The 22460-nt window shown below is 43.6% G+C and overlaps 1 protein-coding gene across 1 annotated transcript in view; it reads right to left on the bottom strand.

Annotated features, from left to right (window-relative positions):
- The window catches only part of DPP4 (dipeptidyl peptidase 4), a 73761-nt gene extending 52915 nt beyond the window's left edge, over positions 1–20846 (bottom strand). Inside the window, exons 1-5 of the mRNA XM_048486461.1 lie at positions 20651–20846; positions 16508–16595; positions 5605–5700; positions 2806–2897; positions 2614–2688 (exon numbers count right to left, since the gene is read on the bottom strand). Coding sequence (XP_048342418.1) covers positions 2614–2688; positions 2806–2897; positions 5605–5700; positions 16508–16595; positions 20651–20656 — 357 coding nt within the window. The 5' untranslated portion in view covers positions 20657–20846. The remainder of the gene's footprint in view (positions 1–2613; positions 2689–2805; positions 2898–5604; positions 5701–16507; positions 16596–20650) is intronic.
- Positions 20847–22460: the final 1614 nt, after the last annotated feature.

Genomic DNA, 22460 nt, shown 5'->3' with positions numbered 1-22460 from the left:
CAGATGGCTAGAAGATTATTGTCAGAAAGCAAATAAGGAAGGGATACACTTCAAGGGAGGGATCTGGACCCCTGGAATTTACCTTCTTCTCCTTTTCAACCCATCCCCACTCTGTTTCAATGTTATAAGCAGGCCATTTTCCTGCAGCCTCCCTTATTTATTTCATTCTACTCAGCTGTCTTCTTGCCAAGTACTGGCTAGGCATATTCTTTTTTTCTTCAGACCCTGTACTTTGGGGCAAAGTTCATTCAGCTCCTATCCTGTGTCTCTTTCAAGCCACGTTCCTCCTCAGAACAAAGCGAGAGCTTCTACTGTTTGTACTTGGAAAAGAACACATAAAGGCAAATAGAGAATTCTAAGTGGGACCCCATACCATTTTATTCTTTCCCTTGCACTTCATTTAACTAGACCAGTGATGGCGAGCCTTTTCAAGACCGAGTGCCCAAATTGCAACCCAAAACCCACTTATTTATCGCAAAGTGCCAACATGGCAATTTAACCTGGATACTGAGGTTTTAGTTTAGAAAAAACGGTTCGCTCTGAGGCGCATGTTACTCAGGAGTAAGCTTGGTGAAACAACCGTGCAACACTTCAAATGGGTGAATCACCCATTGCCAGCAACCGAGTTTACTCCCAGGTAAAGGATCATGCCCAGGCTAGCCTAGATGTGTGGGGGGGGAGTGATTTCCCCCCTCCCACATGATGAACTCTGTGGACGTGTGCCCACAGAAAGGGCTCTGAGTGCCACCTCTGGCACCCGTGCCATAGGTTCGCCACCGCTGAACTAGATTTTGCACAGCCTTGGTAGGTTACTGCACTTTAGCTTGAATAATATATTTCCCCATACATATTTTATGACACAACTGCACCACAGCCCTTGAGTCACACAGTCTGTAGAAGCACTGGATTTCTAAATCACACAGTAAATTACCTGAAGGCCATTGCCTTTGGCTATATTTATATATAAATGGGAGACCCACAAGGACTTGCAGGAAAGCTTCCCATTTTTCTCCATCTCCTCCTACTGTCAGCACCTACATCCTCTCCCCTTTCTCTGTGTCCTTATCTTTCTCACCCACCAGACAACTTACCTGTTATCTGCCCCCCCATCTTCAGCTATATTTATGATTTATTTGCTTCATTTATGCACCACCTTTGCCCCCAGGGGGGACCCAAAGCAGTCCATTCTCCTGTACTCCATTTTATTCTGACAATGACCCTGTGAAATAGGTTAGGCTGAGAATGTATATCTGCCCCAAGGTTACCCCACATGCACGAACATTCCCGTTTTTCTGATGTTCTGATTGGCTGTAGCTGTGGAGCGGAAAGAGCAGGTGGCGAGGCGGAGAAAATACACCAGTCCGTCTCCTGCAGTGTTTACATGGGAGTGGGATCAGCCCGGGCTTTTTAAAAAGAACCTCCATTTTATCATTTTCTTGAAAGACGCGGGATAAGGGAAATCTTGCAGGGTGGGTTCAACTTAGGCCCAGGAGCCATGCGGAAGTCATGACTGAACTGGGATGTTTCACCTCCTTATCCCAGATGTATGGTCCATGGGGAAAGTGCCTTAATTTAGTATTGTTTGGATTGGCTGCTGGCCCAGTCAATGAAAACACAACACACCAACCAGAAACCAGTCTCATCACAACTTTTAGCTGCATCCAACAGGCTGAGCACCCAGCTGTGGCACCACAGCAGCCTGCCCCTTCCAAGGAGGCTTCCCAGGGGTGGTGGGGAGGCTACAAACACGAAAAGCCTCCCTGCTGCCAGAAATCCCCCCTTGGACTTAATTGACCTATTTTAACAAAAAGGTGGCATAAGTATAAAGCCCCAGCTGCTGGCACATCAGGGCTGCAGGGATGCGGGCACAGTGTCCAACGTTGCTTCCCACTGCCAGGGAAAGCTGTGGCTGCACATAGGTAGATTCGCCACTCCTCTGGGGCAAGTACCCTGGAAAGGGCACATCCAGTGGTGGGATCCAAAAATTTTAGTAACAGGTTCCCATGGTGGCGGGATTCAAACTGCGTAGTGCCAATGGGGCTGGGCGGGGCACGACGGGGGCGGGGGCGGGCATTCCGGGGGCGGGGCATTCCTGGGCGGCGCTGTGGCAAGGACGCAGCCATTGCACCGGTCCTTGGGCAGGAAACGAATGCACGCAGGCTGCCATGCACGCCGGTGCACCTCCTGCTAGACTGCTTCAAGTTCTGTGCGCTGCTGCTGAGAGGAGGGGCGTAACTAAGGCAAAAATCACGTGGCAAAATCACCAATTAGTAACCCCCTCTTGGCACACACAAATAATTAGTAACCTACTCTCGGGAACCTGTGAGAACCTGCTGGATCCCACCTCAGGGCACATCCACCAGTACAGCTCCACGCCACTCCCAACAGAGGACTTTCCCTCTCTCTGGATGGGGCCGTTTAGCTGTATCATCATTGGGGCATGTTTGGGGGGCATGTTTTGGGCGGCATGCAAGAGAATTGACCAAAGCCCCAGGTTGCCCCAAGACATTTCCAAGACTCATATCCACAAAAAGACCAAAGTTCCATATAAGAGATAATCATTTATAACAATATAAAGGGGGGGGGGGGAGGGACTGGAAACTCCAGGCATACCTTTGTATATTCAAATCGCAGAAGGGCAAATTTTTGGTCTGCTGATAGGATTGCTTCAGAAGCACCATGAGTTGCCTGTAGATGTAATGGGAAAAAGCACATTCAAAACAAGACCACCATGAATACATATTATAGAAGGAAAGTTCAACCTAAAGCAAAGGACTGAAACATGCAGAACTTGGGGAAACTTACTAATGTATCATTTGTGAGGATTTCAGAGACAGTTCCATCATCAACATTGAAGAGAAATATATTGCTCTGTTTTATATGGAGATATTGGTTTCCTAAGAAAGAGAAGTTGTTCAATAATTTAGTTTAAAAAATCAACAAACATTTCCTGCAATTTTTTTCCCTGATGTATTTATTTATTTAAAATATGTACTTGCTACTTTTTTACTGATCAATGGAACTAAAAATGGTTTTAAAAGTTAGAGAGACCAATAAAGTCAGTGCCAGATTAACCAAGTGACAAACGTAACTTATGTTACGGGCCCCACATTTTTAAGGATCCCACACTAAACGATGCAAGCTATCTGGCGAAATCGGCCTCTCACCATATTATCACAATCTAGCAGCACTGGTATTTGCATGTCAGGGGAACTCACGCAAAGTCTAGAACATGTTAATTTTATTTTATTTTTTACTTTTGACATTTGAAATTGACACCTGCATGTAAATAGAAGTATTACTAAGCGTCAGATCTTTGCCATGTTATCTGACTAGATAGCAAATGAAAAAAAAATTGAATTATTTCGCTATGCAAGTAAATAATTGATGTTTTAATATTTAGGTGTATTTTTTAAAATTTGGGCCCCTTTATAACATATGCTACAGGCCCTGCACTAGCTTAATTCAGTCCATACTGCATCATTTGGGCAGCAAAATATAAACAAAAGGAAGAAACCACAGCCCTCTCTCATGGGCTCCCAAAGGCACAATGAAAGAGTTCTACCATACTAATCAATGCAATATGAGATTAACAGTACTGCCCCGCCTTATTTATTTTGTAAACTATTCAATGGCTGCCTTTCTAGAGACCTGCTGAAGATGGCTTACAAAACGAAGACATTTTAAAAATAAAATTATTAAAACAATAAAAACATAAAAACAGTAAAAACTAGCCAGAAAATTTGCAATGAACCCATGAAAGTATACCACAGCATTGGGCAGATTTGAACAATGTTCAGCAGCCTAACACAATGAAATTATTTCTGGTCGAATCCCCACTACCGTCTTAGCCAGGTTTCAGAACACAAACTAACCAGGTTTGAGGGACGACCTCCATGGTCGAATCCCCACAACCGTCTTAGCTAGGTTTCAGAACACAAACTAACCAGGTTTGAGGTCATTTGTGTTCTGAAACCTGGCTAAGACGGTAGTGGGGATTCGACTGGGAAGGTCGTCCCTCAAACCTGGTTAGTTTGTGTTCTGAAATCTGGCTAAGACGGTAGTGGGGATTCGACTGGGGAGGTCGTCCCTCAAACCTGGTTAGTTTGTGTTCTGAAATCTGGCTAAGACGGTAGTGGGGATTCGACCTCTGTGTAGGTTTTCAAACAACAATCAAAACTAGTGCTCAGGTGAGTCAAGGCAATAAAAACTAGTCAGCTAAATAAGATAGGAATAACCCACCCTGGGACATGGACAATATATACCCCACCAAACATTCCCTTAACACTAGACACAGTGGCTCATTCCGGACATGCAAAATAATGCACCTTCAAACTGCTTTCAGTGCTCTTTGAAGCTGTGCGGAATAGCAAAATCCACTTGCAAACAGTTGTGAAAGTGGTTTGAAAACGCATTATTTTGCCCGTGCGGAAGGGGCCAGTGTGTAACAGACTTCTCTCTGTGATACACCTCTGAAGATGCCAGTCACAGATGCAAGCGAAATGTTAGGAACGAGGTCTACCAGACCACAACCACACAGCCCAGAAAGCCCACAACAACCAATAGGAATAACCTTTCAGCTAAAGGAATGGCGTGGCAGAGTCAAGTGACAAGCAAGGTAGACAAGCATCAAAGGGGAGGTCATTCCAAAGTTAAGGTGCCACTGAGAAAACCCTGTCTCTGATCACAACCCACCTCTCTTCTGTGCAGGTGGGGGAACAGAGAGTAGTAAAAGGAAGAGGAGGAGGAAGAGGAAGAGTTTGGATTTATACACCACCTTTCTCTCCTGTAAGGAAACTCAAAGGGGTTTACAAACTTTTTTCCCCATTCTCTCCCCACAACAGACACCCTGTGAGATAGGAGAGGCTGAGAGAGTTCCGAAGAACAGTGACTAGCCCAAGGTCACCCAGCAGGGATGTAGGAGTGCAAAAATACATCTGGCTCGCCAGATAAGCCTCCACCACTCAAGTGGAGGAGTTGGGAATCAAACCCGATTGGAATTCACCTGCTCTTAACCACTACACCACGCTGGCTCTCAATTCAGAGGAAAAATCCCTGGTAGAGGGCATTAAGTAGATGGGGCACATAGCAACTTGCAACAGGTAGAAGAAGTCACATTGTCTGTCTACTGCCCCATCCACCCACACACAAAGGGTAGAACTGAGAGGCTGACAATCCATTTAGGGATTTTTAGCTGATAAAATGATTAATGATGGCATGACAGAGGGACATAAATTTATATATAGAATAGAGAAAGTTCACAAAGATAACTTTTTTTTCACCTTCCCCATGTCATAATACTAGAACTTAGGGTAAACCTCCCCCATAAGGCTGATGGACTGCAGATTCAGAGCAAAAAGTAGTTCTTTGCACAACATGTAATTTACCTCATGAAATTCACTGCACCAGGTTTGCATAGTGGACATTTTAACAATGCATTATTTGAAAAAGCCATGAGAAACACACACCACGCAAAGACAGACCAAGACCTCTAGGGACATGTTTGCAGATTTGTTGCAAATACTTTTTTTTTAAAGTATTCTTTGAAACAACCTTAAGGCTCAAAGAGGCAGCAAAAGCGTTCTAGACATTTATACTGGTCACCTGAAATCCACTTAAAATTGTATGATTTGGATTGCAAATTTTCATCCAAGTAATCCTGTAGAGTATATTTTCTGCGAGGGTCAGGTGTAGGGTTACCTGTCAGAACAAAGAAAAAAAGGTAAGATTGCTTGATGCTGGATAGATTTAGGCTACCAATGAACAGCTTGCACATAAAGCATCTGGATAACCCTTTATGCTATTATTATACTTGAACTTTAGGGACAGTAAATGCATTTGGAATGTCAGTGTGGTTTCTTGTGGATGTTTTTCTCTCAAAGTATTCATTAAAGATTTTTTTAAAGTCCATAGATTTATTTCTCCTTCATTCTGTGCCTTGCGTAGTAAAACCATCTGCCATAGCTTGATAAGGCAAAAAAAAATGATGAGCAGACTAATAAGCACAGATTCTTTTGAAGTTCTGAAGGCAATTTCAGACTAAGAGCGAGTACTGCACAGCACAATTCATTTGCATACCTTTATCAGACACATTATCTTCCCACTCTTTATTCTTCAGCATAAAAGAGTAAATACATTGAAGTCCATACTGTATATACCGTACTGTATATGCCAAATCAGGTTCAAGGTTCTATTACTAACGTTTAAAGCCCAAAATGGTCTGGGACCATTGTATCTATGAGACCGCCTCTCCCCATACAGACCCGAAGAGCATTATGCTCTGTAAATACTAACTTAATGGATATCCCTGGCCCAAAAGGTGTCCAACTGGCCTCAACCAGAGCCAAAGCCTTTTTGACTTTGGCCCTGGCCTGGTGGAATGCTCTGTCTAGGGCCCTGCAGAGCCGGTAAGACAAGACTGTTCTGCATATGGTTGAGGACATCAATGATTTTTTTCCAGCTTAGCTGGCCTTCCTCTTTTCTCCCCTTTCCTCTTCTGTTAAGTAGGGCTTACTCCCAAGAAAGTGTCTTAGGATTGCGACATTGTACACTAATGTGTGCAATTAATTCTTTAGCACTGTTTGGACTCTTTGTGTCGTGCTTACTAGAAAACACAGTCCATCTAATATTCGGCCTATGATCCTATCAGTTGTTCTGACGTGCTTCAAGCATTAACTATACCTATCTTGGTTGGAGACTGCACTGATTAACTTTTGCCCCTATTGTTCCACAGTGCTGCAAGACCACCTGACATGCAGCATTCTAGCAATACTACAGGCTACCAACAGAATAGCCAGAAGGAAGGAAGGAAGGAAGGAAGGAAGGAAGGAAGGAAGGAAGGAAGGAAGGAAGGAAGGAAGGAAGGAAGGAAGGAAGGAAGGAAGGAAGGAAGGAAGGAAGGAAGGAAGGAAGGAAGGAAGGAAGGAAGGAAGGAAGGAAGGAAGGAAGGAAGGAAGGAAGGAAGGAAGCCTGATAACATTCCATCTTATCACTTGCCTACGTATGAGGATCACAAGACCCTACAGAATGCTTTTGAAATGTCTAAAAACAGGGATACCATACATACAGTGGCAAATCTGTTTGCAAATCTGGCAGTGGAGGAGAAGAAGGAGTTTGGATTTATACCCCACTTTTCTCAACTGTAAGGAGTCTAAAAGCAGCTTACAAAGGCACTATTGGCACTGCAAATGTAAAGTGGGTTGCAGGAGGGATAAATGAACCCATTGTAGCTCCAGGCTGTTTGCATAGCTGGGCATCCCGTGGTAAGTGAGTGCATTGGCCAGGGCATGCACCTTTGTATAGAGGCGCTTCCCCCACTCACCCACCTCCCTCCCTCTGCTGCATAGCTAGAAAGACAGGCAGGCATGGACCTCCACAGCCATGTTGCCATCTCTGTGCTCCTCTATAGCTCTGCAGCAGAGGCAGGGACTGAAAAAAAGGGAAGCGCATCCAAGTAATGCGCTTCCCGGGACAGCCATTTGTTAGGCCACGGTTGCAATCCACATTAAAACAAAAGAATCGCAGATAGTGCGATTCTTGAAAACCCCGGGGGGGGGGGGGATGCAGAGCAAACTCACATTAGGAGCAGGATCCATGTGAAGCTCCCCCCCCCCCCAACATTGGTTTCATACCGTGGTTAGTTCATTGGCCTGTGTGGAAAGGGTTAAACTCCTTCCCTTCTTCTTCCCACAACAGACACCTTGTGAAGTAGGTGAGGCTGACAGTGTTCAGAAGAACTGTGACTAGTCCAAGGTCACCCAGCAGGGTTCATGTGTAGGAGTGGGGAAACAAATCCAATTCAACAGATAAGAGTCCACCACTCATGTGGAGGAGTGGGGACTTAAACCCAGCTCTCCAGGTTAGAGTCCACCACTACATCACACTGGAATATTCTGTTACTGAAGTGATGAGAAGATGCCAGTATGCATCCCAGCTGGAGAAAATTCCCCCAGGATAAGAAGAGACACTTCAGTTAAAGGAAGACTCCATCTTGCTGGAGGAAGACTTCAAGTTTTGCTCTCTAGAGTAGTAGGGTACGTACGTGCCACTGTGACTAGTATCCCAGGAACCCAGACTGGCAAACTAGAAGGCACTCTGTTTATGCCACATTAAAGCTATTTTAGGTTATCTGGTAACAAAGAGGAAAGTGACTAATCAGCATTAGCAAAATTTGCACAAACAATCTTGTACTTGCCTGGGCATCACAATAGTAATCATCAACTGATCTTTTGATATCCTTAGGGCTGGCCCCTGTCAAAAATAAGGTCGAGGTGCCTCTTGCAGGTAATAGATTCAAGAGTACCGTTTGAAAAGCAGAACATGGTAAGTAGTTTAACTGCATTTTATATTTTTGCAATCTCAGAGGGTGCCTTTAGATTTCCTGTTTCAGGAACCAAAATATGTCGGTACTATAATTTTGTTCCTGGCAACTGGAACATTCCTCCTCCAGAATTCCAAAGTATGACCCAGCAGCCTTGCCAAAACTCTGGTTTTGGTAGGACCTCCTATGAATTTTATGCATCACACCTTGAGTTTTATGTTGGGAAAAGAGCACTAATATGATTAAATGATAACAATTCATCACATATAACGGATTTACTTTCTGTAGGCAAAACTGTATAAACACATGCAGTTCAGTTCCTCTTAAATAGCAATAACTTAGATTTGTCCTAACTCATTTATGTCAAGGCCACAGTGATTTTTATTATATTTATTCCCAAGTTAATCAATCAGCAATGTGCAACCCTCAGCAGCTCTACTCAGAAGTAAATATTACCAAGGTCCGGAGGACTTATTACCACATAATTGGGCATAAAACTGTGGCCCAAAGAAAATTACATCCCAAAACTCTTCCCTTTATCAGGGAAAAGTAATCCAGGGTATCTCTGAGCTATTTATTTGATTTCTCTATGCATCTTAAGGATTGACTGATTCACCCTTTCGACCATGCTCCCTTCCTTACCCCGCTAATTTTGTGCAGGAGAATATGTGGAGTCAATTAAAAGAAGGTGTGCGTAACACCCTATCTCTCTCCACCATACAACACTCCAAGCACATGTTGTTTTACATATCATTATATTGCTCCTTACAGAATACATATCACTTGTTCACCACTTCTAACTTGTTTCCTGCTTTTGACAATAAAGAAGGACATTTTTACTGCCCGTTCCAAGCAGGATACTAAGAACAAACTCACAACTGACATCTGAATTGCATTCTCCTTGAAGAGATGAGAATGATTCATGGGGAAAAATGCAGAGAGTATACTTTTATTTTCCCTACAGAACCTTTACTCAATACATAAACAGCAGTCATAAAGACACTGCTGGCACGCGCTTGCATTTTGGATGATTCACCTGATTTTTTTGGCAGGGTGAGATCCCTGCCATGTCCTGATGACACTGTCAACAGCTATGAGAACAGAGACAGCTACAAAGCTAGATAATCACTAGTATGTATAAGCAGCTTTTCATGCAAAAGAGGAAAGATGGTACAATGGTAAACCATAAGCTTTACAGATAAAAGTATCGGACTCATTCCTTGGAATCTCAGGTACACAATCTTGGAACAGCTTCTAATGAGTGGAGAACCATCAACACAACAGATAGAACAGGATTAGATGGCTCACTATGAAAGTAATACTTTACCTACATAATCCTACATAGAGACTGTCCAGACCAGAGGGCCCCAACTTTTTTGACTGTGAGGGTAAATTTGGAATTCTGGACACAGCAACAAAAAGGCTGCCACAAAATTACTGACACAGGAGGCGGAGACAGTCTCAAAATAATTGCCACAGTTTGCCTTTAATAACACAGTGCGGACCAGTGGTGGGATTCAAAAATTTTAGTAACAGGTTCTGATGGTGGTGGGATTCAAACAGTAGCGTAGCACCAATGGGGTTGGGCGGGGCACGACGGGGGCGTGGCCAGGCATTCCAGGGGCGGGGCTTTCCTGGGCAGGGCTGTGGCAAGAACGCAGGGTGCGCGCACCCCAGGTGCAGTTCCTTCGTCCCGCCTCTAGATTCAAATAATGACTGTTTAAAGTATTTAAAAAGCAATATACCGAAAGGTAGTGTATTATTTCTTTTTCATATAATTATATTGATTGATTTTAAGGAGAGAAACCAAAAACTGTTTACAACTGTTAACATATTACAAACATTTCTAATTGTCTAACTCTCTCAACCCTCCAACTAAAATATCCTATATTGCCTCCCTCCTTCCCATATTTCCTTCCCTCCCTACTTTCTACTTCCCCTTCAGATTCCTATAACTACTTTATCTATTGAAAGAAAACTAACAGAGGGAGAGATCCAAAATCCTTAATCTAAAAGAGTAGTTTAAACTTTTCTCTTTCCAATATAAATTTCAAGGGGAAAAAAGAAAATGAAAAATCTTTACCTATACTTTCCCAACTTTTATACCAATGAACAAAAAAATAGAATTACTATATATTGTATTATTTCATACAGTTCATACACACGTGGGGGGTGCCATGGGGGGCAGGGGGGCCGCAGGGGGCCCTGGGTGGTGATTTTGCATCCTCCACTTGACGAGATTTGTTGTACCCAGGGACAGAGATTACCCCCTTGTCCCTAGTGGAGTTAATCATTAATAACCGGTTCTCCGAACTGAGAAAATTTTAGTAACCGGTTCTACCAAATAAGTGCGAATAGGCTGCATCCCACCTCTGGTGCGGACCCTTGTGCTGAAGGGACTGGTGCAGTCAAAGCAACATGTTGAAAAAGCAGCACAGGCAATCAAACCTCCAAAAGTCAATCAGAAGTCTTGCTGGGCCCTCCCACTCCCTAAAAGCACTTGACAGGCACCAGAAAAAGTGTCAGCAAAAACCATGCCACCCATGGGCCCCATGTCAGGGACCCCTAACCCAGACAATATGAACTTCAATTGATTTAGTCTGGATTCGCTCTCTCTAAGCATTCTTTGCACCTATCACCTGAGTCTCCTTGCTATGTGGGATTAATAATTATTTTTTAAATAGCAAATATTTTTTAAAATCCTATAAAAACTAAGTGAATTTAGAGTTAATTTAATCCAAATCCAAAACCTTTATTAGGCATAAAACCGGAGTGTGTCATGAGTTCCAAATACAATAAAAAGATCATTATTGCACAACTTGCAGTACACAGAGTAAAAATGTAGCAACAGCTTCAGAGATTTCAGCATTAGAGTTATTTAGAAGCTTAGCCATTTTTATCTTATCAGAAAGGAGCATAAATCCTGTTGGTAATACAGTTCTCAAATCAGTTCTGATGTTGTTGTATTTTGAACAGTGAAGCAGAATATGAGAAAGTGAATCAGTTGTATTAGGACAGAAACGACAGCAACGCTCATTTTGTGGGATATTAGAGAAGCGACTTTGAAGATGTACTGATGGAAAAGAGTAACACCTTGCTCTAGTCATGACCCATCTGCAATTGTAATTAACAAGATGTTCCAGGTATATAGCAGGGCTAGATTTCTGAGGGATAATCCCAAAGAATATTGGAGAGCAAGAGCTTTGCGCTTTGCTCAGGAGAAACTGATATTCTTGATCTAATAATCTAGACTTTAAGCAATGCTAAATCTCCGGAGCGAGTTAATTTAATCTGTCTTCAGTATGATGCAATCTTGGAATACTGCAGTCTTCCCTGCATATATGTTGGCTAATAGATATGATACACAGAAGCTGTATTTTTCAGCCTTTGAAACTAGTACCAACATGTTTCTAAAGCCGTGTATAGACCTGAAAGCGTACACTCCTCTACAGTCATGATAAACCATAATTCTCTCTGGATAGAAAGGAGTTTTCAGGTTACACCCTTACTTAACGTCAAAACCTTTGAACCCCAAACCCTAATATATTCTCATCCTTGTCCATACGTTAGTAATTCCAAAACTATGTACTAAGTACTGAACTGACATGACAGGATTGATTGCAAGAAACAATTAAATCATGTTGTCTTTTAAGGCCAAAGTATTGATCTACAAAGGATGTTGTCTGGTGTATATCTGAATGATTGCTTCCTTCCAATCAGCTGCTAGCAGAGGCAGGTAATTCTGCTCTCTCTTTTCATTGGGTGTAATTATATCATTCAATCAATCTACTCAAAGTAGAGAGACAACAAAGAAGGCTGACAGTTACATCTCTGCTTTTCTTAAAGAAGCAGACACTGCTTCTATCATTTTTCCAGGATTTTTTTTTTACATTTCATATTGTTCTACAAACCCTCAGGCTTTTAAAAGATCACTCCTGACTATCTCTGGCCTCACAGTGTGGACTTTTTGATCCATACTCTATGGCACAGTTCAGAATTAGATACAGGGATAATGGTGGCAACCAAAGACTCCAGATAAAATGTCACAAATTTAAGGGATTTTAGTCAACTCTTTTCTACTCCCTAAACACCAAGCTAGTATTTGATTAAACACAACTGAAGAATTCAGCTATCGTTTCAAATAAGCCTTTTATCAGAGAGGACTTTGACCCGGCTTTAGGAGTCAAGTGTTTCATAAGAAATAATTGCTCAAACACAAAACCAAGATAAAATGCTTGGAAGACGTTCATGCCCCTTATTTAACTGCTGCTAGTTGCCTTGAATTTGAAAAGGTAAATGTGTGCAGTGGCACAGCTAACAGAGGTGCAAGGGGAGCAATCACTCCCTTGTGCACATTTTTTGAAAAGTGGCATGTTTTTTAAAAATCCCCCCATTCCAGCTCAAGCCCCATTTATTTATTTAAATAGAACATCCTATGGGGGAAGCCTGACATAGTAACAACTCAGGGAGAGATAGAGAAAAGCTGAACTCAAATATCAACTTGTGTCAAACATAGCAGAAAGCTGAAGCCTGTATTTAACTATAAACCAACTTGCTGATTGACCTCATTTCAGTTAACTTGTAAACATTTTGACCTTGCTCACACCTTTTAGCTCCTGAAAATAAAAATTTGGCTTGTTAAACTTGTTAAACTTTGGAAAGCTCTAATAGCCTCTTGCGCCTTTGTTCATCTTAGGGAGTCTGTCGGAAAAAGAAAAGGGTTTGTGGACTTTTATCTTTATCATATAACCCACTGTTTATTGTTTTCTTATTTAGTTTACTCATTTTTGTAAGGGGGAAAATAAATATCCATTTACGCTACCTCAATGGCCAAAAACACTGGAGGGCTGCTCAGCGTGCTCTCACAGTGACAGTTAAAATTTTGGGAGCACTTTGCCAGGGTAGGACAGAAGAAGTCATGAAAGAAGGCCAATCAAGATGGTAGAACGGTAGCATCCTCAACCATAGGCCTAGTGCAACATTTCCATCTTACAGGCCCTGCAAATTGCATTATCTCCTGCAGAGGCTGAAAATGTTCTGACCCTGGCTGAGGCCAGTTTTAAATTTTAAAATATTTTCCTGGTGTTGTGTAACAATCTCAGGTTGACAATCCAAGATCCTGGTGTTGTGTAACAATCTCAGGTTGACAATCCAAGATGATTTTAAGGTCATAACAGAGGTCAGCATGGTGTAGTGGTTAAGAGCCAGTGTGATGTATTTAAGAGTAAGTGCACTCTAATCTGGAGAACCAGGTTTGATTCTCTGCTCTGCCACTTGAGCTGAGGAGGCTTATCTGGTGGACCAGATTAGCTTGAGCACTCCAACACATGCCAGCTGGGTGACTTTGGGCTAGTCACAGTTATTCTGAGTTCTCTCAGCCCCACCCACCTCATAGGGTGTTTTTTGTGAGGGGGGAAGGAAAAGGAGATTGTAAGCCCCTTTGAATTTCCTTACAGGAGAGAAAGGGAGGATATTAATCCAAACTCCTCTTCTTCTCTTAACACCTATGTCTTTTAATCAGCAGTATCTTTTTATCCAGTTAAACAGGAATTTAATCTTTGAAGGGTGACATGTTTCTTTCATTGAAGGAGCTCTCTGCTGATGCAAGAGGCTCTTACAAGGAGGAAATCATCACAGGTAATTTGAAATTTGTGTTACAGTATCAAATCCAATGTCAACATCACATACCCTGATCATAATGGATCTGTAAAGGTCAACCAAGACTAAAGTATACACAGCCTCAGGTTTAAAAAAAACAAACATATTTTTTCAGAAAATACAACTTTATACCTGCACCCCCAAAATAAACAGTGATGTTGGTGGTACATGAGCAGACAACCTGTGTGGGGGTCAAGATCTTGGGCTGTCAACCTAAAATTGTTACGCAACACCAGGAAAAAGGGGTAGGGGCAATTGGCTGGTGGAGGGGAACAACCCAGTAGTCAATAGCAAGGGAGGAAAAATAGGGTAAGTGGACAAGGAGGGACAATAGATCATTAAACAGATGGGCAAGGAGAAGGTGGAAAAGAAAACTGGGCAGCTGGCTAAAAACTGACCGTAGACAATTGAGCAACTACAGAGGCACTACAAGGCCCCTTCCGCACATGCAGAATAATGCACTTTCCATCCACTTTCACAATTGTTTGAAAGTGGATTTTGCTACTCTGCACAGTAAAATCCAGCTGCAAAGTGCATTGAAAGTGGATTGAAAGTACATTATTCTGCATGTGTGGAAGGGGCCTTAGAAGAGAAGAAGCAGAGTCCAGAGAAGATGGGGTGGGATTTCCCCTCGCCCACTAGGTATCCAATTCACAAAACTGTTTAAAATGTTTATATGCTGCTTTTGTTTGGCCTGATGCTCCCATACAGTTTGCAAAAACCATGCAACTAGATAAAACCATGAATAAAAACAATCTGAATACAATCCTAAAAACCACCAAAACAACACACAATGATCCAGCCCAAACAGAATTCCATTGACATAGTCCAAATTAATGTAAATACCCATCAAAAAAGGATTGTTTATACTATTCTCCTTAATCAAGGAGAGATGTTTGTCAGGTGTGCTTTACAAAGGCAGGCATTCAACAATCTTTAATCTGCAATTAAAGACTGTCACGTTTTCCCACGAAACCTCTGTGAGCAGAGGGACACATAGGAGAGTATCACCTGACAACCTTAGTGTATGGGCAGGTTCTTATTATGACAGATGGTGCGACAGGAGTCTTGGACTCAGCTCACTGAAAATTGCAAAGGTCAGAACTAGAATTCTGAATTGGAACTACCAATGGAGTTGAAACAAAATGGTTGTAAGTTTGACAACTGTCCCTTATTCCAGGACACTGCATCTTGAACCAAATGCATTTAAAAAAAACCCTTTCTAAGGAAATCTCACATAATAGATTTGTCAGAATGGTCTAATCAGGAAGTTACCACTGTACGTATCACTTAAGTATTTGGTAATGGATGGGCAATGGAATCCTGAGGAGGGGGAGGAAGCCTGGAGGGGGAAGCAGCACGTGACCTTAAGGAGGAGTTCGCCACCCTTAAGCATCCAGCTCTGTTACTGAAGAATTTGGGAGGTTGCCTCCCTACGAAACAGGATTTATTTATATCTGGAATATCTGTTTGTGCTCTACAGTGTGGTTTACTGAATTGTGGTAGACTGGATTGTTCTTGTTTGTGGTTTGAGTGATTCCACTCACACATTAGATTGTTCAGATCCACTGGGCGTAGTTTGTATAAGAGTCTTTTTCATATATTTGGGCACCTTTATACATACATTCACACCTTTTATATTGAGTGCCTGGGTAGAGTGCTTTTTTTTTGTGGGAAGGAAGGAAGTCACAGCCCCCAGTTTGCAGGACCTGAGCAAGACTGTTAACGACAGGACTGTTAACGACTGATAGGATCGCCTTACGTGACTTGATGGCATTTAACACACGCACAAAACCACAAATCACTGAGTTCATGGGTTGCCAAGATTCTTTTTCATCCACATGCACAGAGCAACGGGCAGAATAAACTTCAGTCTCTGAAAAACTGGCCCTAATCATTCTCTCTGCTTGAACAATACCGAATTCTGTTTTAGAGTTAAGATTTATTGGACTGGGGATAAAGCTGCTTAAATGCTGATCTGCCTGATTCTCATAGAAAGAGGAAGTTTGAAGATATCCGTTGTTAGTGGTGAAACAGGTGCGTACAGCTGCAAAGTGCAGAACTCTTCCTCCCACCCACCCACCCAACCTATCACTAATACCCTCTGTCTCTCCACTTTTCTCTCACTGGAGGTTGCCTCTTATATCAGAACATAGCTTGATTTTTTTTTAAAGAAGCACTTGGAGAGAAGGACAGGCAGCAAGAACACTGTGGCCCATTTTACCCACCTGCCCCCATTTGCTTTTAAAAATGGGACAGACCCTCTTCTTTCTATAGGATGTGTTCAAACTTTCAGACCTGCCATCATTTTGCCGAGTTTAGCCATCCGCAGGAAACATTTCCTAAAGTCACGTAGCAGCGTATTAACTTCCTAGGTTATACATTTATGTTAACATAGTCCTCACCCAAAGTACTATGTAGTCTCTCTTGACTAACATTAAGGCTTTGCATCTTGTGCTGGATAACTTTTGAAAGTGCTGTTTTAGCAAACTAGAGTCTATTAATAGATTATGACCTCCGTGGACTTACTTTCCTTTGTCAATAAAGCAACAGGAACAGCAATGACGATAATAACAGCTGCAAGTGCAAGAAATCCCAGCAGATATTTTGCCAAAGTCTGGAAGAAAACAAATCAAAGTTAGAAACATGTTGTTGTGTATATAAAATCTCATACATTTCCATGTGCACTCAGTAGTGATACAGTGCTAATGGCTGGCAGATTAAATCTAGTCCACAACTGACCTACCACCCAACTGTGAGCTTTCAATGAAGCACTGTAAGCTTCAAGGTCAAACATGATGTAGCCCTGCTTTTTCTCATGGCTTCTTTTCCAGGCAGTGGTCTGTGGCAATGAGTATCCATGAGTTCCATCCTGTTGCTACCAGAAGATGTAAGACAGAACATTTTTAGAGTGGTGAAGTCCCTTTGGAAGCATCCTCTCCCGGCAGTGAATTGCAACCAGCCTTTCTTCTCCAGACAAGAACTCTGAGGTTCGCAGCAAAAGTCAACTGCACGTGACCTTCATTGGCTGGTTCTTTCTGATGCCACCAAAGCGTCTGTGCAGAACCACTTTTCACTTTCCAAAAAACATTTCCTGTCTTCTGACTTTTAAACGAATTCTTTGAAAAATACAGTGGCACACAGACTTCCTGAAGCGTTAGGGAGTCAGGAAAGGGTGACAGCCAAACCAGCATTTGATTTATTAGTACATGCATCTGTCATTTAAATTGTACAGGCAGCATTTGATTTATTAGTATGTGCATCTGTCATTTAAATTGTAAAGGCTTAAGCTAAGGAAGAAGGAAGGACTATTTGTTCCATGGATTCTAATTTTATAGGATCAGACAAAAGTAAATCTACTGTCACCTTAAAAGCCAACAAAATTTATTTCAGTCTAAAGGGCATTTTCCCATAGGTAGAATAATGCACTTTCAATCCACTTTCACAATTGTTTGAAAGTGGATTTTGCTATTTCGCACAGTAAAATCTAGCTGCAAAGTGCATTGACAGTGGATTGAAAGTGCATCATTCTGCATGTGGGAAAGTGCTCTAAGCTTTTTCAGTCAAATGCATTAAGCATACATCATTGGGGGGGGGGGGGAGCATCAAGACACAGCTAACTTACGGCAATCCCGTGGAGTTTTCAAAGAAAGAGACACTCACAGGTGGTTTGCCATCACAACTCCGGTATTCCTTGGCGGTTTGCCTTCCAAGTACTGACCAAGGCCCGCTCTGTTTAGTTTCTGAGATCGGATGAGATCAGGCTAACCTGAACTACCCAGGTCAGGGATACATTCATAGGATATATAGCAATACTTAAAAGTTACAAGCAGCAGAAAGGCATGAGCAGAGAGATGTTACAAAGGTCAGAAACAATAACTGATCAAAAACACAGCAACCAATTACACCAATCGAAGTCCCCTCTGGACTTTTTAAACATCCATTTTCACCCTTAGCACAAAAAGCAAAAATAATTGGTGGGAGGGGATAAAAAGAAAAGTTGCTTCACCAGCAAATCCAATCACTGGTCACCAGTACATAAGTTTAATACACATGATGATTAAGAAGTGCAATGGAGAGGTGTAGCAAGGGGGGAAAGCACCCGGTGCACTGGTGTGTCCTCCGCCCCCGTTCCTGCCCCGGAAGTCCCCGTCCCGCCAAAGAATGCCCCGCCACACCCCCACAGGGGTGCGCGCCCAGTGCGTTGTGCACCCCCCGTCCCCTTGGAGCTACGCCTCTGGTGTAATGTCCTAATAGGAAACATTATTTAGAATACAGTTATCAGCCAAGGGGTTCTGGTCAAGAGAAAGAAGGTGCTGCGACTCACACAGGAAGCCACTCCATGCAAATAATTTGCCTTCCAATCACCATCTATATTGCTCTGTGGATTAGTACTTGGCCTCACTAGATGAGCTCAGTTATGTAATTGGTGCTTTTATTCCAGAGCACTTTCCCTGCATAGCATGGCCTGCCAATTTAGACACAGTTGCCTAGTCCATCAGTCATCCTAAGGGATTTCTTGTGTGCATGCAAAGGACCATCAAGTTGCAGCTGACTTATGGCAACCCAGTAGGGCATAGGTGTCAAACTCGCGGCCCTCCAGATGTTATGGACTAGAGTTCCCATCATCCCCTGCCAGCATGATGCTGGCAGGGGATGATGGGAACCGTAGTCCATAACATCTGGAGGGCCGCGAGTTTGACACCTCTGCAGTAGGGCTTTCAAGGCAAGAGAGTTAACAGAGCTCCTCTGCCATTGTCTGGCTCCATGTCACGCCCCCTGGTATTCCTTGGTACTCACTAAGACTGAACCTGTTTAGCTTCCGAGATTTGGAGAGATCAGGCTGCCCTGGGCCATCGGGCACAAGGGCTTTCTTAGGAGGCTTTCAATTGTAAATTGGATCTAGATGTTGGCGATGCCATCCTCTGCAGTCACTCCAGCCTCAGTGCACTGAAATAAACGGACTTAAGACAAGACTAACTCTGGCAGGGGATTACACAGTAGGTCATGAAAAACCATCTCAGAGTCTTTCGCCATGCACTGTGCCTGGTATCTGCTCTATAAGGTCAGAAGATGAAGCAGGCCAATCAAGGAAGCTAGCTGCTTTTACCAGTAGGTTCATTAATTCTTCCACAAAAAACCATAATCCAAATAATTCTACAAATATGTTATTTACTCTTACGTCAAGGAAGTGTAGGCCATTGGGTTTTCTTCTTTTTTTTCTAGATTACTTTTAATCCCGCACTAGAATATTAGTCTACTTTTCTCTTGAATAGGTCAACTGTGATCTAAACATTAGACGTATTTCTACATGAGGTTCACCTTTTTTTAGTATCATGTTTTGTGTTTAAACCTTTGTCAGTCCCTGAAACCTTTTTTTAGTTAACAAATAAACTGAACCAGGTTTGTGCTGAAGACTGCAGTGTTAATACCTAACTTCCTGGCAATGTACTATGCACCACAGTCTATAACCCACATGATTTCAACATACATTCTCTGAATCTGACACTACACAAGCGATCTGTGGCTCACAGTTACACCACAACAGATTTGTTAGCCCAGGCACTTCCTTATTTTGGGTGGTGTAGACTGACAGGGCTCCACATCCTGAAGGTACATTAAGTTTCTTCCTGTGTAAGCAGTATTCTGTGTTTAGAGACAATGTATCCCTAAGTACAAGACACTGAGATGTTGTCTTCATGACTTGCGTGTCAGCTTCCCAGAGGCAGCTGAGATCTCCAACTCTGATTTGGGTAATTTTTGGATATTTAAGGAGTGAGTCCTGGAGAAAGATCTCAGTGGATTATAATACCAGAGTGTTCAGCTGCCAAACCAACTAGGAAAACTGATCTCTGCCATCTGGAGATCAGTTGTAATTCCGAGAGGTCTCCAGGAGGTTGGTAACTCTGGACCATAGGTGTCAAACTTGCGGCCCTCCAGATGTTATGGACTGCAGTTCCCATCATGATGGGAGCTGTAGTCCATAACATCTGGAGGGCCACGAGTTTGACACCTGTGCTCTGGACTAAAAGGCTGGGCTCATCGACACATCTGACAGGTTTTTGATTCTGCTCGTCCTGTTTAATTTCTGCGTGTTATTTTAAAATAACATTTCATGTATGTTATTTTATTGGGATTCGCATCTGAGTCCGCACCTCTAGTTCCAGACGTGGAGATCAGGTTGCTTGATCGATGTGGAGAAACGCACGCTGCAAACGCTCAGGGGCAGCGCCACAAGAAAGTGGCATTTACAGTTAGGGTTGTGTCTGAGGGCGCTTTCGCACATGCAGAATAAAGCACTTTCAATCCACTTTCAATGCACTTTGCAGCTGGATTTTACTGTGCGAAATAGCAAAATCCACTTGCAAACAATTGTAAAAGTGAATTGAAAGTGAATCGTACAGGTATAAACGCAGAGCTGGGGGGGGGGGGCGAACGCAGGACGCCTCAGCCCCACTGACTTCTGCGCTGCTGTGCCGGGAACGCTCTTCTGCGCCTCTGCTGCACATGCCCGGGGGAAGCCGCAGCAGCGGGGTGCAGGCCTGCAAGTGGCCCAGGCTCTCCTAAAGCACGCAAGAAAGAAGAGGGGTGCAGACCTGCAAGTGGCCCAGCCTCTCCTGCAGCTAGACAGCGGCAGAAGAACCTTGACAGGGTCCCGAGTCACTCACTGACCTTCATTGCGGGAGGCTGGAAGCAGCTTCCAAGCAGGCGACCGAGAGGCGAGGGAGAAGCAGGCGCCGGTCTCTATCCCCACCCCACCCCGCGCGCGCACAAGACTTCGCAACTTGGACCGGCTCTGGCAGCAGCAGGGCCGAGTGAAAGAGTAGCGAGGGAGCCGCGGGTCGGGGGCGAGAGCGACACAACTCCCCGGGGCTGCCACCCAGAGGAGGCACGGCGGCTGGAGCGACCGGAGGAGGAGCGCGAAAGCCCGGAGGAGGAGCTGGGATGGGCGAAGGTGTCGGGAAACGGCGGCGGGGCTGTGGGAGGGGAAAGGCGGGGAAATGGGGCGGGGGGCGCTGACCTGGGGGCGCTATCCAGTTCGTGGGCAGGCCTGAGGCGGTGGGGCAGACTCTGCCAAGGAAGTGGGGCGTGCGGTGCCCAGAAAAGGGAGCCTGAAGGGCTGGAGATGGCGGGCTGGACTCCGCTCCACCGGTGGAGCTTGTGTGTGGGGTGAGGGGAGAGACTCGAGTCCCCTGGGCGGGCGCCAACGGAGCAGAGCGGGTTTCCACCCAAGTGCCCCACAGTTATGAATAGGCTCATGCTTTCTGTTCTCTGAACGACACCCCCCCCCCCCAAAAAAAAGTGCTGGGTATGGTGGCTCAAGTGGTGGTAGGCTTCTCCATTTGGGCTCTTGAGTAGCAGAGTGGCACAAATCCTGTGGTTTTCAGATCAGGGGAAGAAGGCACAAGCCTAAGGATGCCAATGGCCAGGTGGTGGGTGGAGATCTCCTAGGATTACTACTGATCTCCAGGCGACTCAGATCTGTTCGCCTGAAGGAATGGTTGCTTTGGAAGGTGGGCTCTAGGCAGTGGTGGGATCCAAAATTTTTAATAACAGGTTCCAATGGTGGTGGGATTCAAACAGTGGCGGCGCCGCACACACGCACCTCCAGTCCCTATTGGGCAGGGAGGTTGCTTTAGTAACCCCTTCTCGGCACTCAGAAAAAATTAGTAACCACTTCTAGAGAAGTGGTGAGAACTGGTTGGATCCCACCTCTGGCTCTAGGGCGTTGAAGTCCCTCCCCAAGTCTCGCCTGTTGTTTTAATGTTATGGGCCTAGCCTGAATAGCACCTCTGCCTAACTGGGAAGTGAGCTCCCAGTGAGGAATTTATATGCTTGTGTCTGAATGACAGTCCTTGTTGGGAACTCAGATCCAACCCATGGACAGTATCTTGTAGTTAGACCTTTGGTTTTTGCCAGTGAGAGACAGGAAAAAACTACAAGTTGGAAACACAACTAATATGGGGTGATGTTTAAGAGTGTTGGACTGATATCTCAGTAAATCCTCACTTGTGACATGGAAGTTTCTCTGGGTAGTCTTGGGCCAGCCATACCCTCTTAACCTAACTTGCTTCATTGGTTGCTGTTTGGAAAAATGGAAGAGAAGAGAATGATGTAAGCCACTTTGAGGCCCCATAAAGATATGCACGATAAATAAATTTTGCAAGATAAGCAAACAGATTTTGATGGAAACCAACAAAAAAGTGCATGATGTGCACAGAAGAACAATTTAAACCCAAATTTGAACGGACAGAGAAAGACATAACTATGCTTTGAGATGGCACTGTGTTACCTCTTCATAGCAGTAAATACTTCTTCATAGTAGTAAATACATCAAGCAATAGGATCTTAATGTTCAAAACTCACTTCAGGAAGCTTTTATTTTAAAGAAAATAGATTGTAATATTTGAATTCTAATACCTAGGTTAGGATTAACCTCTGAAATGCTTACTAGGACTACAATTATATCCACATATTTATC

The sequence above is a fragment of the Sphaerodactylus townsendi genome, linkage group LG02, assembly GCF_021028975.2.
Source record: "Sphaerodactylus townsendi isolate TG3544 linkage group LG02, MPM_Stown_v2.3, whole genome shotgun sequence".
Lineage (NCBI taxonomy): Eukaryota > Metazoa > Chordata > Lepidosauria > Squamata > Sphaerodactylidae > Sphaerodactylus > Sphaerodactylus townsendi.
This window is presented reverse-complemented; position numbering and strand designations above follow the sequence as displayed.